The sequence below is a fragment of the Calliopsis andreniformis genome, chromosome 2 (genome assembly GCF_051401765.1).
Source record: "Calliopsis andreniformis isolate RMS-2024a chromosome 2, iyCalAndr_principal, whole genome shotgun sequence".
NCBI lineage: Eukaryota > Metazoa > Arthropoda > Insecta > Hymenoptera > Andrenidae > Calliopsis > Calliopsis andreniformis.
In genome coordinates, this window is record NC_135063.1 from 10,000,001 (window position 1) to 10,015,424 (window position 15,424).

At 40.4% G+C, this 15,424-nt stretch overlaps 3 protein-coding genes across 3 annotated transcripts in view; 2 read left to right on the top strand and 1 right to left on the bottom strand.

Annotated features, from left to right (window-relative positions):
• Window positions 1-1,029: 1,029 nt before the first annotated feature.
• On the top strand, window positions 1,030-6,611 carry LOC143188104 (ras-related and estrogen-regulated growth inhibitor). The gene is made up of 6 exons (XM_076392166.1): window positions 1,030-1,171; window positions 2,652-2,765; window positions 4,942-4,998; window positions 5,559-5,632; window positions 5,715-5,981; window positions 6,064-6,611. Exons 2-6 carry the CDS (start codon window positions 2,669-2,671, stop codon window positions 6,217-6,219), a joined length of 651 nt encoding a protein of 216 aa, XP_076248281.1. The 5' UTR covers window positions 1,030-1,171; window positions 2,652-2,668; the 3' UTR covers window positions 6,220-6,611.
• A 224-nt stretch (window positions 6,612-6,835) lies between these two features.
• Tfiiebeta (transcription factor IIEbeta) lies at window positions 6,836-8,092 on the bottom strand. The gene is made up of 4 exons (XM_076392165.1): window positions 7,938-8,092; window positions 7,541-7,805; window positions 7,265-7,474; window positions 6,836-7,182 (listed from the first exon to the last, which is right to left on the bottom strand). Exons 1-4 carry the CDS (start codon window positions 7,997-7,999, stop codon window positions 6,862-6,864), a joined length of 858 nt encoding a protein of 285 aa, XP_076248280.1. The 5' UTR covers window positions 8,000-8,092; the 3' UTR covers window positions 6,836-6,861.
• A 3,147-nt stretch (window positions 8,093-11,239) lies between these two features.
• Window positions 11,240-15,424, top strand: part of Glurib (Glutamate receptor IB) — a 245,088-nt gene continuing 240,903 nt past the window's right edge. Inside the window, 1 exon segment of the mRNA XM_076388781.1 lies at window positions 11,240-11,444. Coding sequence (XP_076244896.1) covers window positions 11,378-11,444 — 67 coding nt within the window. The 5' untranslated portion in view covers window positions 11,240-11,377.

A 15,424-nucleotide genomic window follows, 5' to 3' on the forward strand; every position in this document is an offset into this window, starting at 1 on the left:
TCCCCTCCTCGCGAACATTCGCTTGCTTATTTTATGAAGAAACACGAATACGCTATGCCAGCTGGAAACATCAAGTGGAAATGGATGAGCCTACCAATTGGTTTGAGAAAACACTTGTCAAGCAGATCCTGCAAGAGCTACAATGTTGCAAGTGTTCTTTAATATCATAAGGTTTCTCGAGGACTGGACTTGAACTTAATGCGACTTGAAAATTGAAACCTATGCTAATCTTGATGTGAAATTGAAACTATTGTAATTGAGACTATGCAATTAATAATCACCTAAGTGAGAATACTGAAATTCTATAGACTAAGTTCATACACAATTTCAGAGTTCATATTTCCGAGTTAAAAGAGATAACAATTTGGATTGTTATTATAAGACAATCCAAAACTTAGAAAATTGATTACCAACGCGTATATTCCTCCAGTGCAGAAACAAAGGCAGCTCGTTTTGAGAGAAAATATCGAAGCATGCTAACCAAGTCAGTATATCACAGAAGCCTGTTCAGCCGTTTTAATTTACAAACAGACTTCCTTCCGATTCCCATGGCGTATCCGGAAGAATTCGAGACCCCGTGTTCCGTGAATTATTTTACGATTCTCGCATGGCTGGCCAAGTCAATATTTGTTCCTGATTCGCCAGAAAACGCAGAACAGACTGAAAGATCGCGCAAGGAAACGGCGAGTTTTCGAAACACGACCTTCGGCCGAGCGCGCCTCTCGTACCGGAAGTGGGCATCGCGCGTACGTGGCCTAAGAGCAATAAAGCAGGCCGAGCTCTGCGAGCCGCCAAAAGAGAATGGGGAAAGACAGACAGTCGTGCGGAGGCCAAGAAGCGGGTCGGATCACGGCACAGAACCGCGAAATCCTCGGGAAGCACGTGACGCCAGTCACGCGAGACCAGATCGAATTGTACCTGCCGTCGAGTTCCGACATCGAACCCTTCCGCTCCGTTTACGCGCGATTCGACGCGACGCCCTCCGGCATTGTCCTCGAAAAGGAAACTTCGATGCTGTAATAGGGAGGAGAGTGGCATCGCGAGTACCGCGTTAGACGTTTCTTTGGTCTTTCCGCTGAATTGAGAGGCCACGATGCGCGCCTTTCGTACGAGCTGACAAAAAGTGCGGGGAATGTGAAGCAACGGTGCATTAGTGTGTTCTGAGCGATCGGTAAGTTGGGAATGAAAATAACAGGGATTTTAATAGAACTGCTGGGGTTATTTTCAGAATTAAACAATACTTGTTTCTTTTTCCGGTGATTTATGATTTGAATTACAGAGGAAGGAAACTGGTTTAGAGTTTTTTGGAGGAATAGTTAGCGTGAATATTGGGGAACCTCGGTTATCTGACCATCATCGAATATTTTAGTATTTTAATAATATAATAGTGGAGTATTATAAATCGTTTCGAATACGTACAGGGTTTAATTTTTGTTATCGCGTATTTGAAATAAAAAATTTCATAAAACATCAATTTTATTGGTGAAATCAATTATTTAATACTTTAGCTCACCACTAAAAAAGCAGGACTCTATTGACAGATTCATAAATTGAATTGTTCATAATATGAAGTGTTTAAGCCCCTTCAAAATTGAATCCATGGTAATTAAATTATATCATCCATCAACTTCATTGTATTTCAATTTTCTTTAATACTCTACATTTTTATAGAAATCATATTCATACATTGATAACAAAAAACAAAGGTTATCAAATGTATAAACTAACTACACATTAATTAACCCATATCTCCAAATAAAAATTTTCAGCTTAAATTTCGTTTAAAAAATCACAGCTTTTCGAGTCACCCACCATAAGTCTAATCCTCCATGATACTTCAGATGATCGAGGTCCCACCACACAGATTTCAGGTGCATCGTACGCAACCAAAACACGGTCATGTCCAATCGACGAGCTTGTTCGCCCGTAACACGACACGTACCGCGATACATTGTTAGACGCCGGCGTAAATTCTTTGAATTCCACGGGACATGTGCGAACCGTTCTATTAATGTACCCATCGGTGTTCGTTCTCTCTTCCACGCTCTTTCTCCGTGTCCCTCCAATGTTCCACTCTTGAGCCGCGGTAGCCCTCAGAAGCGCAGAGCGCTGCGGCGTATTTAAATTTTCGTTCGAAAGGGAACACGACTCGACAGATGGTCCCGTTTTGATTTTCCATCAGCGTGACACGGGACACCCGGTAAATGGACGCCGTGTACCATCTTCGAGACCGTCGACCCTTCTTGAGATCGGAATGTACAGATTGGCGACGGGTAAACGGACGTCGTCGGGCAATATCGATTCGACCGGTCCAGCTTGCCGCAAAAACGTTTGTTGTCGTTGCCAGTTAATGTCCGAGCTGTATTATTAACCGACCGCCCGCGTGCCTACATTTTCGCGGCGTGTTTTCCTTGGCAGAGCCAGAGCCTCGGAACGGTTCACCTGCGTCGTTCTCCCAAGTGTTTTATACGCGATTCGGAGGCGTTATCGTGGACCGTGGAAAGCAGCCAAGCAAGGATGTAATTCGCGACGATTTCTGTGCCCGACGCATGTACGCGTATTCGTACGATCATCGACATCCCCCGAAATTCTCTCTGCTCGATGAACTATCCAGTGCAGCGTGCTACATGGTTCTGTTGTACTTTGTGCAGTGGCGAATGCGCGGAGTATGACGTCAAATGCAATTAGAGGAATTCGGCGGAAGAAGAGCTCGCTATGCGAGGTGAAGGTGGCTGTGATCGGAGCGCCAGGAGTTGGGAAGAGCGGTGGGTATACAAGCCTTATCTTAAATCTCGCGCTCCAAATAGAAAGATGACCGTACCAATTGTGCATTGTCCTCTGGTTCTCAAATTGAAACGGTCAATGCTAATAGAACTTTCGTTACGATTCTATCGGCGGCGCGATCTACTTTCGTCGCGATCCTTTTGTTACCCTCGTGTTGCACCGTAAATGGCACTCCTTTCCCTCTAACAATGAGTTACTTTCGACGGGTACCGTAACGCGACAGCATCGTTGCAATGGTAACGAACGCGACATTAACTGTAATCCTTAGCACACGATTCGATGTACGTGCAATTAAGGGCGAATAGATCGTGATTTAGAAATCTGGTCGCTGAAGAAATTGCAAAATGTTCTAGAATCAGAAGTCACTATAATGATTTTTATTCTCGTTTTATTTTTATTTTTTATCTAATCCAAAGTAAAAATTTGTTGGTAGTCTATTTATTCCACCAATCCCGTTTCGAAGAAAACGAGATTTTATGGAGTTTTAAAAATCGTGGACTAGTCTGAAAGAATTCATTCATATACAAGTGCAAGCGTGTCTCATGGTACCAAAGTATGCACTAGAACCGCGGTTAGGACCCTGAAAGAAGCCAACGTGTATTTTTGGTAATGGCACGTGTAAGGCATAGGTGAATAAATAATTGGTCAGACCCCGACGGCTGAACGCCCCACACTGACCGTAAAGTGTCTGTACACTATTTATAAAGTTTTATTTCAAAATTTCCTTGGATCATATTTTATGAAACATTATAGAGACCCGCGGAAATTTTCTGCGCACTAAAATGATACTTGCTGGTTTGTATACTTCTACTAATGTCTTCCTTGCGATACTATTTCTTTTCTTACGTGGACTGTATTTTTAACGCATGATTATTCCGTTCCTTTCGTTGGAGCAGATCGAATAGAAGCAATTCGTGTGTTCGAGTTGATCCGTATAAAAAATTGGCATGAAAAGCTTCGGAACTTCTAATGAGCTGTGAGAAGGAAAGCGTCCAAATGATCTTGCTCGGAGGATTCTAAACGTAAATAAACTGATCGCCAATAAATTCGTTTCGCGCGAAGTGTTCAGATGGTCCTGTCAATCTTGAACCAAAGTATACAACTGGTCACTAATTTAGAAATTCGAGTATCTTGGAAAATTATTATCGTAATTCACATTGAATATATCTATAAGATTCAACCTTTTTTAAATTTAACTGGGGTCATTGTGAATCAATAAATATTGTTGATGCATTGATTTAATGTTGATGGGAGACAACTTATTTGGTCCATTTACAAAATGGGTCACTTTTCATTGAATTCAAGATAAAGCACACCATGGTGACGTTGAAGAGTCGTGCAAGGTTTTGTGGCGCCGTGGCAGGTTCGAGTTCGAGGTAAAAATAGTGTGGTATACCTCGAAGCAGGTCACTAGGCTATAGCTCTCGTTTCTCTCGATTGAATCGCGATATGTGTTAACGTGTATCCGTATCGAGCAAGATCGCGTTTGTTTTCAAGAATATCAGGTGCAAATTAACACCCAATAATTGAAAAAAGAAGAAAGCAAAAATAAAAAGAATTCTAATTTTACTAATTAGATTATTAATTAAGATGGAATTACGAACTGCAGTACACAAGTTTGGGCAAAATTCTCTCTTATCGTATTATAAATAAATGGGTGCATTTCAAGTTCCATTATAACTTAAATAACTCGTATCGATCGAATAATAGAAGACACTGTAGAAATGGGATTGCGTCTCTAGGAAAATATAGGCTGACAACTTTCTAATGGATACGTACGTGCGTAGAACTTCTATTACTGAATTCACAGTCTAATAGTGTCATTCATATCCTATACTTCCAAAGTTACACTATTACAACTAGACTATCACGTAGTCTAGCTATAGCACTCTAACATTCAAGAATATCAGAAATAATAAATGAACATTAAGCGTCATTTACTATTTCATGAAATTTTCCTTCAGTATTCAATTCTGCACTTCCTACGCTCTTTTCTTCTTTATGTATTCTAAGAGAAACCCCACTTGTCAACTAAATAACTCTATTACGCATTCATAAAAGAAACAAACCCTCCACAGACCAATAATTCTGTCCCACAAGCTTTAGCTAAACCACACAGAAATATCTAAAACACCTAATTTGTTTTTTACATTCCAGCATTGACAGTGAGGTTTCTAACAAGGAGATACATCGGGGAATATGATCACCAGTCAGGTAAGAAGCATCTCAATTTACAACGCGTGGCTTATTCCGTGATAAGACTCGGCAGCTTGTCGATATAAATCGGTGTAAATTACCGACAAAAACGAGGACTGTCTCGACAATGGAGCGTTGTGGTTTTTTGAAAAACGGCCAGCAACTGTGTGTTAGGCACCTCTCTCAAAGTCCGCATATACTCTCCCTACGCATACCGCGGGCCGCGTCTGGTCTAAATTTATCGAAGACGAATTTGACACTAGACAGGACGGGTACTAATGCGAGGTTGATACTCGAACGAAACTTCTTGTTTTGTACAAATACAGAGGCGTGTCGGGACAGAGGACTGCTCTTACGAGCACGTGCCCTGTCTGTGTCTAAAACTAGACTGGAAAGATCTACTTAAAGTGGTCAAGGGGCAACTGCTCTTTTATCTTTGTTCTCAGGGTGAAAATTTATTACATAATTTTCTCAAGAAATCCACTGCTTCGAGTCTTTTAAACACATCTTGAGATGTAACTTATTGCTCGCATTATAAAAGCTTCAGCCCACGTAATCTTCTTATTTTTTTTTTTTAGAGAACAGATACAAGCACGAGGTGCTGGTCGACGGCGAGCCTATCCTTTTCGAAATTTTGGACACCTGCCCGAAGGTAACACTTTGATCTACAATAAGTGAGATGTAGACTAATTCTACAGATGAGTAAGGATAAAGGTCTATCTTCTACGTTGCAGAGTAACGACGAATTGCCGACACCAGACACTTTGCAATGGGCAGACGGTCTGCTTTTGGTATATTCGATAACGGACAGAGGCTCCTTTAATTTTGTGAGAAAAGCCAAGGAGACTCTTGCAGTCGCTGATCCAGAAGCTACCATGCCCCTCGCTATGGTTGGGAATAAAGCTGATATGGTTCATCTGAGGCAAGTTAGTACCGAAGAGGGAGAAATACTTGCAAAAGATTTTGAGTGCTGGTTCAGTGAAGTATCAGCCGCTGAACAGGTAATATATTTCACGTTTTAATTTATAGGAAAGTGCTTGGCATGTATATGATCTCAATTTGTTGAGTAATAAATTTCCTTAGGTCACCCAAGTTGCCGAGTCTTTCCACGAATTATGCCGGGAAGTTTTGGCAGCCAGAAGGAGAAACAAGCAGTCTTTACTGGACAGGATGCTTGGTAGCAAAGCGACACGTGCTTATTCAAGGGGGAAAAGTGATTCAGCACTTCCGAAAGATTAGCACATTTATATTTATTATTCGCTTAACGTGTCAAAAAATATGCATGAAAAAAATTATTGTGATGATTGATTGTTTTTAATGAAATTTGCAGTGTACTTTCGAGGGTGAGAAAGAAATTGCATATACTGTATGTATGTGCGTATTTGTCGTTACACTAAGTACCAAAGATTTATCTAATACTTATCATGTAAGATATGCAATATATGAAGATTTCATGATAAGGAATTTTAATAACATAACAAAAATGATAGATATATATATCGTTTTTTAATATATTGTCATATTTTGTAATGAAAAATTTGTTATTTCGACGTAAGTTAAAATTTACAAATGATGTAAAATGTAATACTCGATATAAAAATACTTCAATTAAAATTTTATGTTGAACTTTACCACACTGTGTGAAAAATTGTATTACATGATCTATATTTATTTTGTACTTACAATGAAAAATTATGACAATAAATATTTTACTTATTTGTTATATCACTGTGATATGTAATACTAATATCTTAACTTCAAAATAGAAGATCTTTGTTATATATTAATCGCAATAATGTCGATTAAATTACAATAGTGAAACAATCTTATTTCTCTGCTTAACAATTAAATCGTATTTTATTTACAAAAATTGGAAAATGTTTACTTTGTATCATCATACGTTTCTAAAACATCTGCTAAATGTTCGTTATCCCTTGGCTTTTTAAACTGTTTTCTTTTACTAACAGGTTTCTTTCGTTTAATTGGTGCAGGCTTTTTAGGACCATGATCTTGCATAGATCTAATTCCTTGTTTCTCTAGGTACTCATCAATTTTTTGATCATCCATAGCATCAACCGCAACAGCCCTCCATAGCTTTTGAAATTCATCATCTATTGGAAACTGGGCTGTTTTATCATTGTAGAACACAATTTTCTTTTTGTCTAGCGGTCGAGTTATGAATAATATCTCGTTTTGTAAACTCTAAAATTGATGCGACATTAAGATCATTGTTGAGCAATATACGGCACACTGGTAGCATTAAAATGCTCATGCGTATACTTGCCTTTAAATGTTTATCACAGTGTGGCAAGCTTTCTTGTATATCCTCTAACAAAATTCCCCCAAGACCCTTCAAGTCCTGTTGCTTTAATAATCTCAACAGCGACTTTTTGTCTTTGATTTTATACATAGCTTTGAATACAAATCTACCATCAGAAGTTACCTCTATCTTTGGATTTTTAACAAGGGCTTCTGTTTGAAGCCATTGTTTTACCTACCAACAGAGGTAGCAGTAAATATCACACTTTTCATGATATTACCAGTACATTGTTCAGCTTACCTTAGATCCAACATCTAATTGATTAGTTTCATCTAAGATTTCTTCTAATGTCAAAGGGTGATCGTCTCCTTCTTGATGCCTAGCTTTCATATGTTTAACAATTTTCGCTAACACACCAAACTTATACTGGGTACTGCCAGACATGGTCTTATAATTAACCATGTCCAACTTTGGACCAGTCGAGACTGAAGATGGTTTGGGCTTCTTTTTAAATGGCTCATCTCGGCTAGAATCTTTCTCTTGTTCCTTTTTCTTTTTTTCTACTCTGTAAACATAAATTTCATCTGTTGTAGTATTACACAGTATTACACAAAAATCTTCTCTATTTCAATATGTATTTTGAACGCAGTTTTGAAAAGATTTAGGTTAGGAAAACAGATTGGCAGCAAATACTTACGTTGGAGTCGTAAGAGCTCTCTTCTTAAAGAGCTCCCGCTCTCTCAGCAACGCTGGATCCATTTTACCAATAAATTATTATTATTATTATACAAACGTTAAACTGTTATTTAGAATACGTTTATCTGTCACTTTTGCCACATTCTAGCCGCTTCAGAATCGTCTACCGATCAGAGGTTCTCATTCGAGCCCTGTCGCGCATGCGCGCGCATTCGAGATATTCGATACTTCAAGCATTTCGAGAATCGAAATAACGCATTTGTAAAAGCTGTAGAACTGCGAACGGAGCTCATAAATTTTCTCGTGAAATTCATAAATCATACGCGTGTTCATTGTGTTCTCGACCTAAATTTATGGCAGATACGTTAATACATCCACTACTATCACTAGGTATGCGATCACATTCAATATGCATTCACTAATTCAATCGAATTTCAATATCCAAGTTTCACTTCACGAAATACGAGTACTATTCATGATCATTACACTTAATGTACTTGCTAATTATGATACTCCTTTGTTTTGCTCCTTTCTGATAACTAAATCGCGATTTAAAAGAATACATGCTGCTCCAAAATAAAAGTAGAAACGAAAATCTAGTAATTCGTAGAGTACAATTACTGACGATTCAAGGTCACAGGGAGAGGGAAAAGAGGGTTAAAATTCACAGAAAATTCAGAATCAATTTTCATAGAAAGCGAGGCTTGGGATAAAAAGAATGGCATATTACAAACCACCTAGAACAAAATTGACCCCATCTTTAACTCTCAGGGCAACGCTCTAAAATTCGCTTTTACGATTAGGACTACTCTCAATCTCGTAACGCCCCATGGAATCTCCTCTGGCCTCGTACTCCACGTTTATACCCGTCAATGCCCACGTGGACACGCTGGAATTCGTTTCTCGACGGAGTTCGTCGTTGATAGTTGCAGGGAATCGACGTTTTACGACACAGTGTAAGTACGTACGCTTTACGCAGCTGAAAGTGCTCGTAGTTCGCGGACGTGTCCCGTAAGGGCGTAATGTCGGTGACGTTTTGCGAGCGGCACAGCCGGCTTCCTTTATTTCGCGCGTCTTGCTTTACGAACGCCGAGTCAAAGGGCAAAGCGACCAAAGGGTGGGGGCGTTCGTGAATCAACTCCTTGCGCGAGCTTAAAGAGAACGAATAGAAAGAACATATTGTTCTCATTGCGAGAAACGGAGTACTAACTTTTACGCGGAGCCAGAAATCGCTACGGTCATGCCACTTTGTCACGTACAACCGATTGTTCCAGTTTCGAGCTTTACGGCTCTGCTTTCGCAACGCGCACCGATAAAGCTTTCAATCTCAGCGATGAAACTTCCTTGAAGGATGATTATTCGCCCTTTAAAGTGTGTATGCATTAGGAAGTTAGTCGACTTGTTAGGAAACTGTTGAGATTGCCATTTTTCTGGAGAAAGTTACGTAAAAAGAGTTGTAAGACTTTGTTCCGTGATATTTTTCTTAATATATAGTACCAATCATAAGTATTCGAATGGTACTTCTATCATGTCTTAAGTATATAATAATTACAGTAATTGTACTTATAACAGTAATTAATGGTTAGTCTAAGCAATAATTTTCCAAATTTATGAAATCGTTCGAATACTTATGAGCGATACTGTACAGATATAACATATACATGTATTTTAAATCTAGGCGTATGTTGAACTCTGGGCAACAGAGTGCAGTTTTTTTTTAACAGTGAAAAACAACATGTCACATCAAAAATACAACGTAGTTTTGCACTGTCCTGCGACATTCTGTGTTCAATATGCATCTAGGTTAAAAGACTTTAATAAGTAAGGTGAATATTCCCGCCAATACCTCTTTCCGCGCATGCGCATGACGTACTTTTCTCTGTAGACGCTTCTTTCGACGAGTCTGAAATAAATGTTTGTTAAAACTGGAATATTTTCAGATTTTTGGAAGTTTTAAAGAACTGAAGAAAACTGGAAGACTCTACAATGTTATACATACTAAAATCGCAGTTGTGGAGTAATTATTCGGTAATTATTAGTGATTATAAACTATACGTATATTTATCGACTTGTTGCATCCACTTGTTTGTTAGAATATATAGATCAAGAAAGGTTAGAAATTGAAAGTAAATATATTTTCTATGCAAATTTGTATGAAATACTCATTCCATGAAACATTCAATGGAAATTACATTATTTGGTGCTATTATTATTATACTTATGATAAGTAATTACTATTTCTACATACTTAACTCACTAACATGTTATTAATACAGATAGTCAAATTTGAATGCATTTAGCTTTATCAGTTCATGTCAAAAGAAAAATAGGAAATTCGAAATTACTTTCAATAAAAGTAAATAGAACAATTTACTCTTGCATAGGTCTAGAGAGTTTCAATTTCTCATACTGCTACTTCGTTACATCAACAGCTAATAAGATCTTTCATATTGCTTCACTACTTTTATTCTAAAATCATTAACAATACAACTCCCTTGCCTATCAAAACCACACTCGGCACCCGAACTCCATAATTATCATTCCACCCTTATTCCAGCCAAGTTGCCATACAAATTCCCTCTTTGAGTAAGTACAGATAATTGAGAGATGAAGAAAAAATAACGAGTGTCCTACAGGTATATACCTAGACCCTAAGGCTGGACCCTACACTCTAGATAGGACAGTTGTTTCTTCCCTTTTCTTTCAACTTCCCCCACTACACCCAAAAAGGGAATTCGTACGGCAACTCTGTATTCACCCAACGATTTCCTCTTTTCCAGACTTTTCCGCGTACCGACCGAGCAGCGGTAGCACATCCGCATCCGCCGCCAGAAAGTGTCAGGAAGTGCCGGGGCGAGGGTACACGCGCGCGGTGCGCTCCCGTCGTAACATGCGCGTGAAGCGTGCGCTTTCAAGCCAAAGACGGGGAAGAATCGTCCTTCCCCGTGGGGAAAGCGCGTAGGAGAACGTGGCGAATGGTAGAGTAGGAGGGAAAAGCTGGGTGGGGAAGGGTGAAAGCGTCGGGGGGTTAGAGACGGCACCGAGACTGGGATCCGTAGCGAGGAGGGTGGCAGAGGGCAGAGGAGGGAACAAGAGAGGAGAACAGAAGCGAAGAGAAGCGTAGGGTAGGGAAGAGAAGGGCGGTAGGGCTGGTTAAATGGTGGCTGGTCCGGGGTACAGGGGGGGCGCGAACGCAGGAGAGAGGGATGCTTGGGCGGTTCAAGCGAGATCGAGTTCACGGCAAGTGGAGTACGGCAGTTTGTGTCTGACCACGGAGCACGGAAGATGCTCCCGGTTGTTCACGGAACGGGTGGACCGCCCTCGCCGGGACGGCGGTGTCGCGCGACGATTTTTCACGGTGCCGTGTCCGACGAAGTCGGAGGAAACGCCAGGAACAATGGGAGTTCGCGTATTGCCAGGCCAACGTCCACTGCCACGCTGATGACCACTGCCCTCGCCGTGTTGCTGGTTCTATTGCCCGCGGCGTACCCTGACAAGATCTCCATCGGTGAGTGACAATTTAAACCTTCCATTCGATGGGTCCGTCTCTCGCGAGTCGCTGGATCTCACGAGTGCGTCGCAAAGCCGCGAGGAGCGGCGCGACTGGTCGAACGGTGCAACCGCTCCGATGGCCATGGAGGAGGGTTGTTGCACTCTCGGCTACGTAGATGTGGATGGAAGTAAATAGTACGCTCTGTCGATGCGCCGCTCGCACGCCCGCGCGTGAAAGGGACTGCACATGATTCTCTTTGACGGACGGATGGACAAAGGAATGGGGAGAGATAGAAAACAATGGTCGTGTAAATAACGTGTTTTGTATCTTACGAGAAACAGTGGAACGACCATCGCTGCTGGGGTAAATGTCCTCCGCCTGATTTGTTGCCGAGGATCCGTGCGATCCTCGTCCATGAGATGTGCGCGTAAACATAAGGGAGTGAATGGTAACCTAGGTCGGGACGTGGGGTGAAAATATTTTTGTTATTGTTGCTGGGGGGATATGGACGATTGGTGCTTAACGTGGTTTGTTGATTGTGGGGCGTACTATTTGGGTTCATCCAGTGATATAGACGGACTTTTGATCAGAATATTTGCAGTAGGTAGAGTGTAGAGTTTTGGTGCTTAACTTATGTAGGATATTTCAGAACTATAAATATATACATGATAGAACTCGAATAGGTGAAATAAAACAGTGTGTAATATTCAAGTTCCACACTAGATCGGAGAAAAATTGTTCTTGAAGTATGAAGCCTTTTAGTGTAGTAGTAACTCTAAATTTTGTGGTATAGTTATCAGTGCAAAGAGTTATGTTATATTAACAGATATAATAGAGATAAAGAAAAATTATTGTGTAAGGAATGATATCAGACATGATCATTTAAAATTAATTTAAAGAATCTATTGCTTCTAAAGATACGCTATTCGAGTTAGTGAAGAAGTTAACATAGCTAATTCAAACTAAAGAATATACATCCTAAACTCAATTAAAAGTTCTTGACACGTTCAACAGTCAGTGATTCCATTTTTTAAATTTAATTAAAAAATTGTTTAGCTATTGATTTCTTCTAATTTTCACATACGTCATATTTACATTTATAGTTTTGAAATTCACTGCATTCATTAAAATACTGATTTATGAACTGTGTACATATTTATAAAACTTCTGGATAGGGTTTCAATAATTTGTGGATATAAAAATTACTTTTCGAATGAAACAGCTTTTTATTCGAAAGTTAAATATGTATCTATTGAATTAGTGGATGAAATTGCTAGGATTTAAAAAATTTTTAATCTTGCGATATAACGTAAACAAGGTTCGAATGGCTTCAAAAAAATTGTTTAAACTGTCACTGGTTGCGTTTCTGCTTAAAACAACTGCACATGGAAGAATATCCATTACTTCTTTAGTAATATTTCGTGAATGTAAATACAGAGAAAAGCATATTTTTAACGTTATCGCGATTGTGTAGCGTCATAAATGAACAGTACGAGTTGATGTAAGTTTTCAGTCAGAATTGTTGATTCATTATCAATGTGTTTACACTTACGTCAGTCAACAAATTCATTCTTTCATCAAAACAATCCTGTTTAAACAAAATATTTACTTCAAACAAACGTGCGTAAAACCATCTCTGAGAGCTGTAATCACACATTACAACTCTTTAAAATCAATCTCTTTTGAAATCAGTTTGTAACTTTGTGAGGAAAAAGTTCCTAATGTCCTACTTCAATGTTCGACTACTTTTTTTCAAGGTAAAATTATTAAATATAAACATTTAATTTCATCAGGTTTAGGATGATGTAAAGTGATGTTAGATATTAACTTGTATTGATGCCTTAGTATTACTTTAATATCAGTATCATTTCACTTTTCCCACTTGTATCGATTCCTTACACCATTTTTGATTCAATTATCTCATAATTACATAAAATATAAATGCCATACTTAGTGGTAAATGAACGAAATCATAATAATCCCATCGCGCAAGTTAAGAGCTAAAAACGTTTCGCCTGGAAAATGTTGAACTCGTTACTTTATCTTGTTATCTCAGTTATGTCACTAATGAACCTTCCGCATCTCTAAAATGATTAAACGCATACGTGATATTTTATCTACTAATAACATGTCTACCGCAATATGAAAAAAGACAACAGTTTAAACTTCGAGAAGGCCATTTCACTCTTTCCGCTCACTACACACGCCGCTTTAAGCTCATAAACTTTGACATTAACACTGGCACCGAATAATGCGTGCATACGGGCGGGAGTGTACCATTAACCGATACAAACTACGTGCAATTAAACAAGAGGACACCGGGTCCGCATAAAAATGCGCGCAATTCGTATTAAAAGACGAAGCATCGCGACAAGTCGTATCGCGTGCACGTCGTTTTTCCCCTCACCCGCCTAACTTTCAAGTCCACAAGTTCCAACTCTGTCCCTCTGCTGGCGCCAGAGGTTTCTAGCCACTGAAATCGGTCACCGATATTCCCCGACCGCGGGGAGGCGCGATATTCGGTTAAAAGCTTGGTAGATTACCATCAATGCAGATTTCAGCGACGTAACGGCAGAAGTTGTTGAAGAGGAAGGGATGGCGGAGGGGAGGGGGGAGGATGGAGGTGAATATAAGGCAAGGGTAGGAGGGAGCGAGAGATTGGGTGGTCGAAATGGAGGTGAAGATTCCGCGGGAGAGAAAGAGAAAGAAAAAGGAGAGACAAACACGGAAACGGGGGAGAAGGTGAAATGAGAGAGAATAAGCAGTAGAGGGCAAAAGGGGGAGAGATAGGGGAGCGAAGGGGGTTGTGGAAGAGGAACGTTGAGCGAGGAGTGAATGATGAATGCCTATAGAAATGGCGGTGTCTTTCTTCCACTCGCGTTAGGGGTATGTAGGTAGAGAACTGGCGGCTAAGTCGGCGAAAAGACGAGGAGGAGGTCGTGGCACGAGAGGTGGTGGTGACGTTGGAGGAGGATGAGGATCGTGGAAGGTTCGTTGCCTTGCCAAGTTATACTGCACACCCCGGCGGCTTTCTTTGCTACTCGAAGCCCGCTCTCTCCCACTTCACCGCCACTCGCTCTCTGTATATTTTTACAGAATTATGCGAAAGACCCCCCCGCGAAAATATATCAACGGGACGCGTCATCGGTACTTGACCCCGGCTCATGGTACCCCCGCAGCGGCTTTAGAGGAATCTCGAGACGGATCCCGACGGTCGACGTCGCGTTGCGCCCCGCATTACGTATTCTGATATAAATCGTCACATTAAAACGCGGCCCGCGGTCGACCGTTGTCTCTAGCCTAGCATCCACTTCCTTCCATTTATCATCCTCGTGCTCTTGTCGAAAATTTCAGGTCCCGCCTCGCCTTTCACCTGTCCGCCCCTGTCGCCACCCCAGGCCTTGTAGCATCCTAATTAGCAGCTACTCTGCCCTGTCGCCTAAACGCGCGGCAGCGTCCTCACAGGAATGTTTTTCGCAAAAATTGTGTTAGCGTTTCAAAGTGTCCCCGAACTGGGTTAAACGAATTCGGTTAATGCTAGAGGGAGCGCTAAGATGAAAGGATTAAGTTTCATGCTGCGCGATCTTTAATTGCTGAAATCGCGGTCAGGGTTCGATGTTTCGGAGCGGTTCGACTTAATTGCGAACTCTATTTACTGAACGACGCTTTCTCGCTGATGGATGAAAGGCGCGAAAGAATGGTATTACACTTTGCATCGTTCGCCGAATGACGACGGATTAAATGGAGATTCAATTATGGTAGACGCATGCAGGGTTCTACGTGCTGTTTAAGAAGATTTTTTTACATACCTTGTATAACTTTCTAGCTGGGTACATTTCTTGAATTTGGCGACACATTTTGCTAATGTGTTGTATTTTTTAATACATCAGTCCTTTCTTTTATTAGTTTTTCTATGTTTTTTACTATGGAAAGATTGTTTAAAAGGAGAATTGTTTGCTGAAGCAGAAATCAGTAGCTTTTTTACAGAAACAGCT

Coding starts and splice junctions, on each gene's coding strand:
- LOC143188104 (XM_076392166.1), top strand. CDS start 2,669: ATGACGTCAAATGCAATTAGAGGAATTCGGCGGAAGAAGAGCTCGCTA. Junction 4,999..5,558: donor GGAATATGATCACCAGTCAG/GTAAGAAGCATC, acceptor TTTTTTTTTTAG/AGAACAGATACAAGCACGAG. Junction 5,633..5,714: donor TTTTGGACACCTGCCCGAAG/GTAACACTTTGA, acceptor TCTACGTTGCAG/AGTAACGACGAATTGCCGAC.
- Tfiiebeta (XM_076392165.1), bottom strand. CDS start 7,999: ATGGATCCAGCGTTGCTGAGAGAGCGGGAGCTCTTTAAGAAGAGAGCT. Junction 7,475..7,540: donor AATTAGATGTTGGATCTAAG/GTAAGCTGAACA, acceptor CTCTGTTGGTAG/GTAAAACAATGGCTTCAAAC. Junction 7,183..7,264: donor ACTGTGATAAACATTTAAAG/GCAAGTATACGC, acceptor CATCAATTTTAG/AGTTTACAAAACGAGATATT.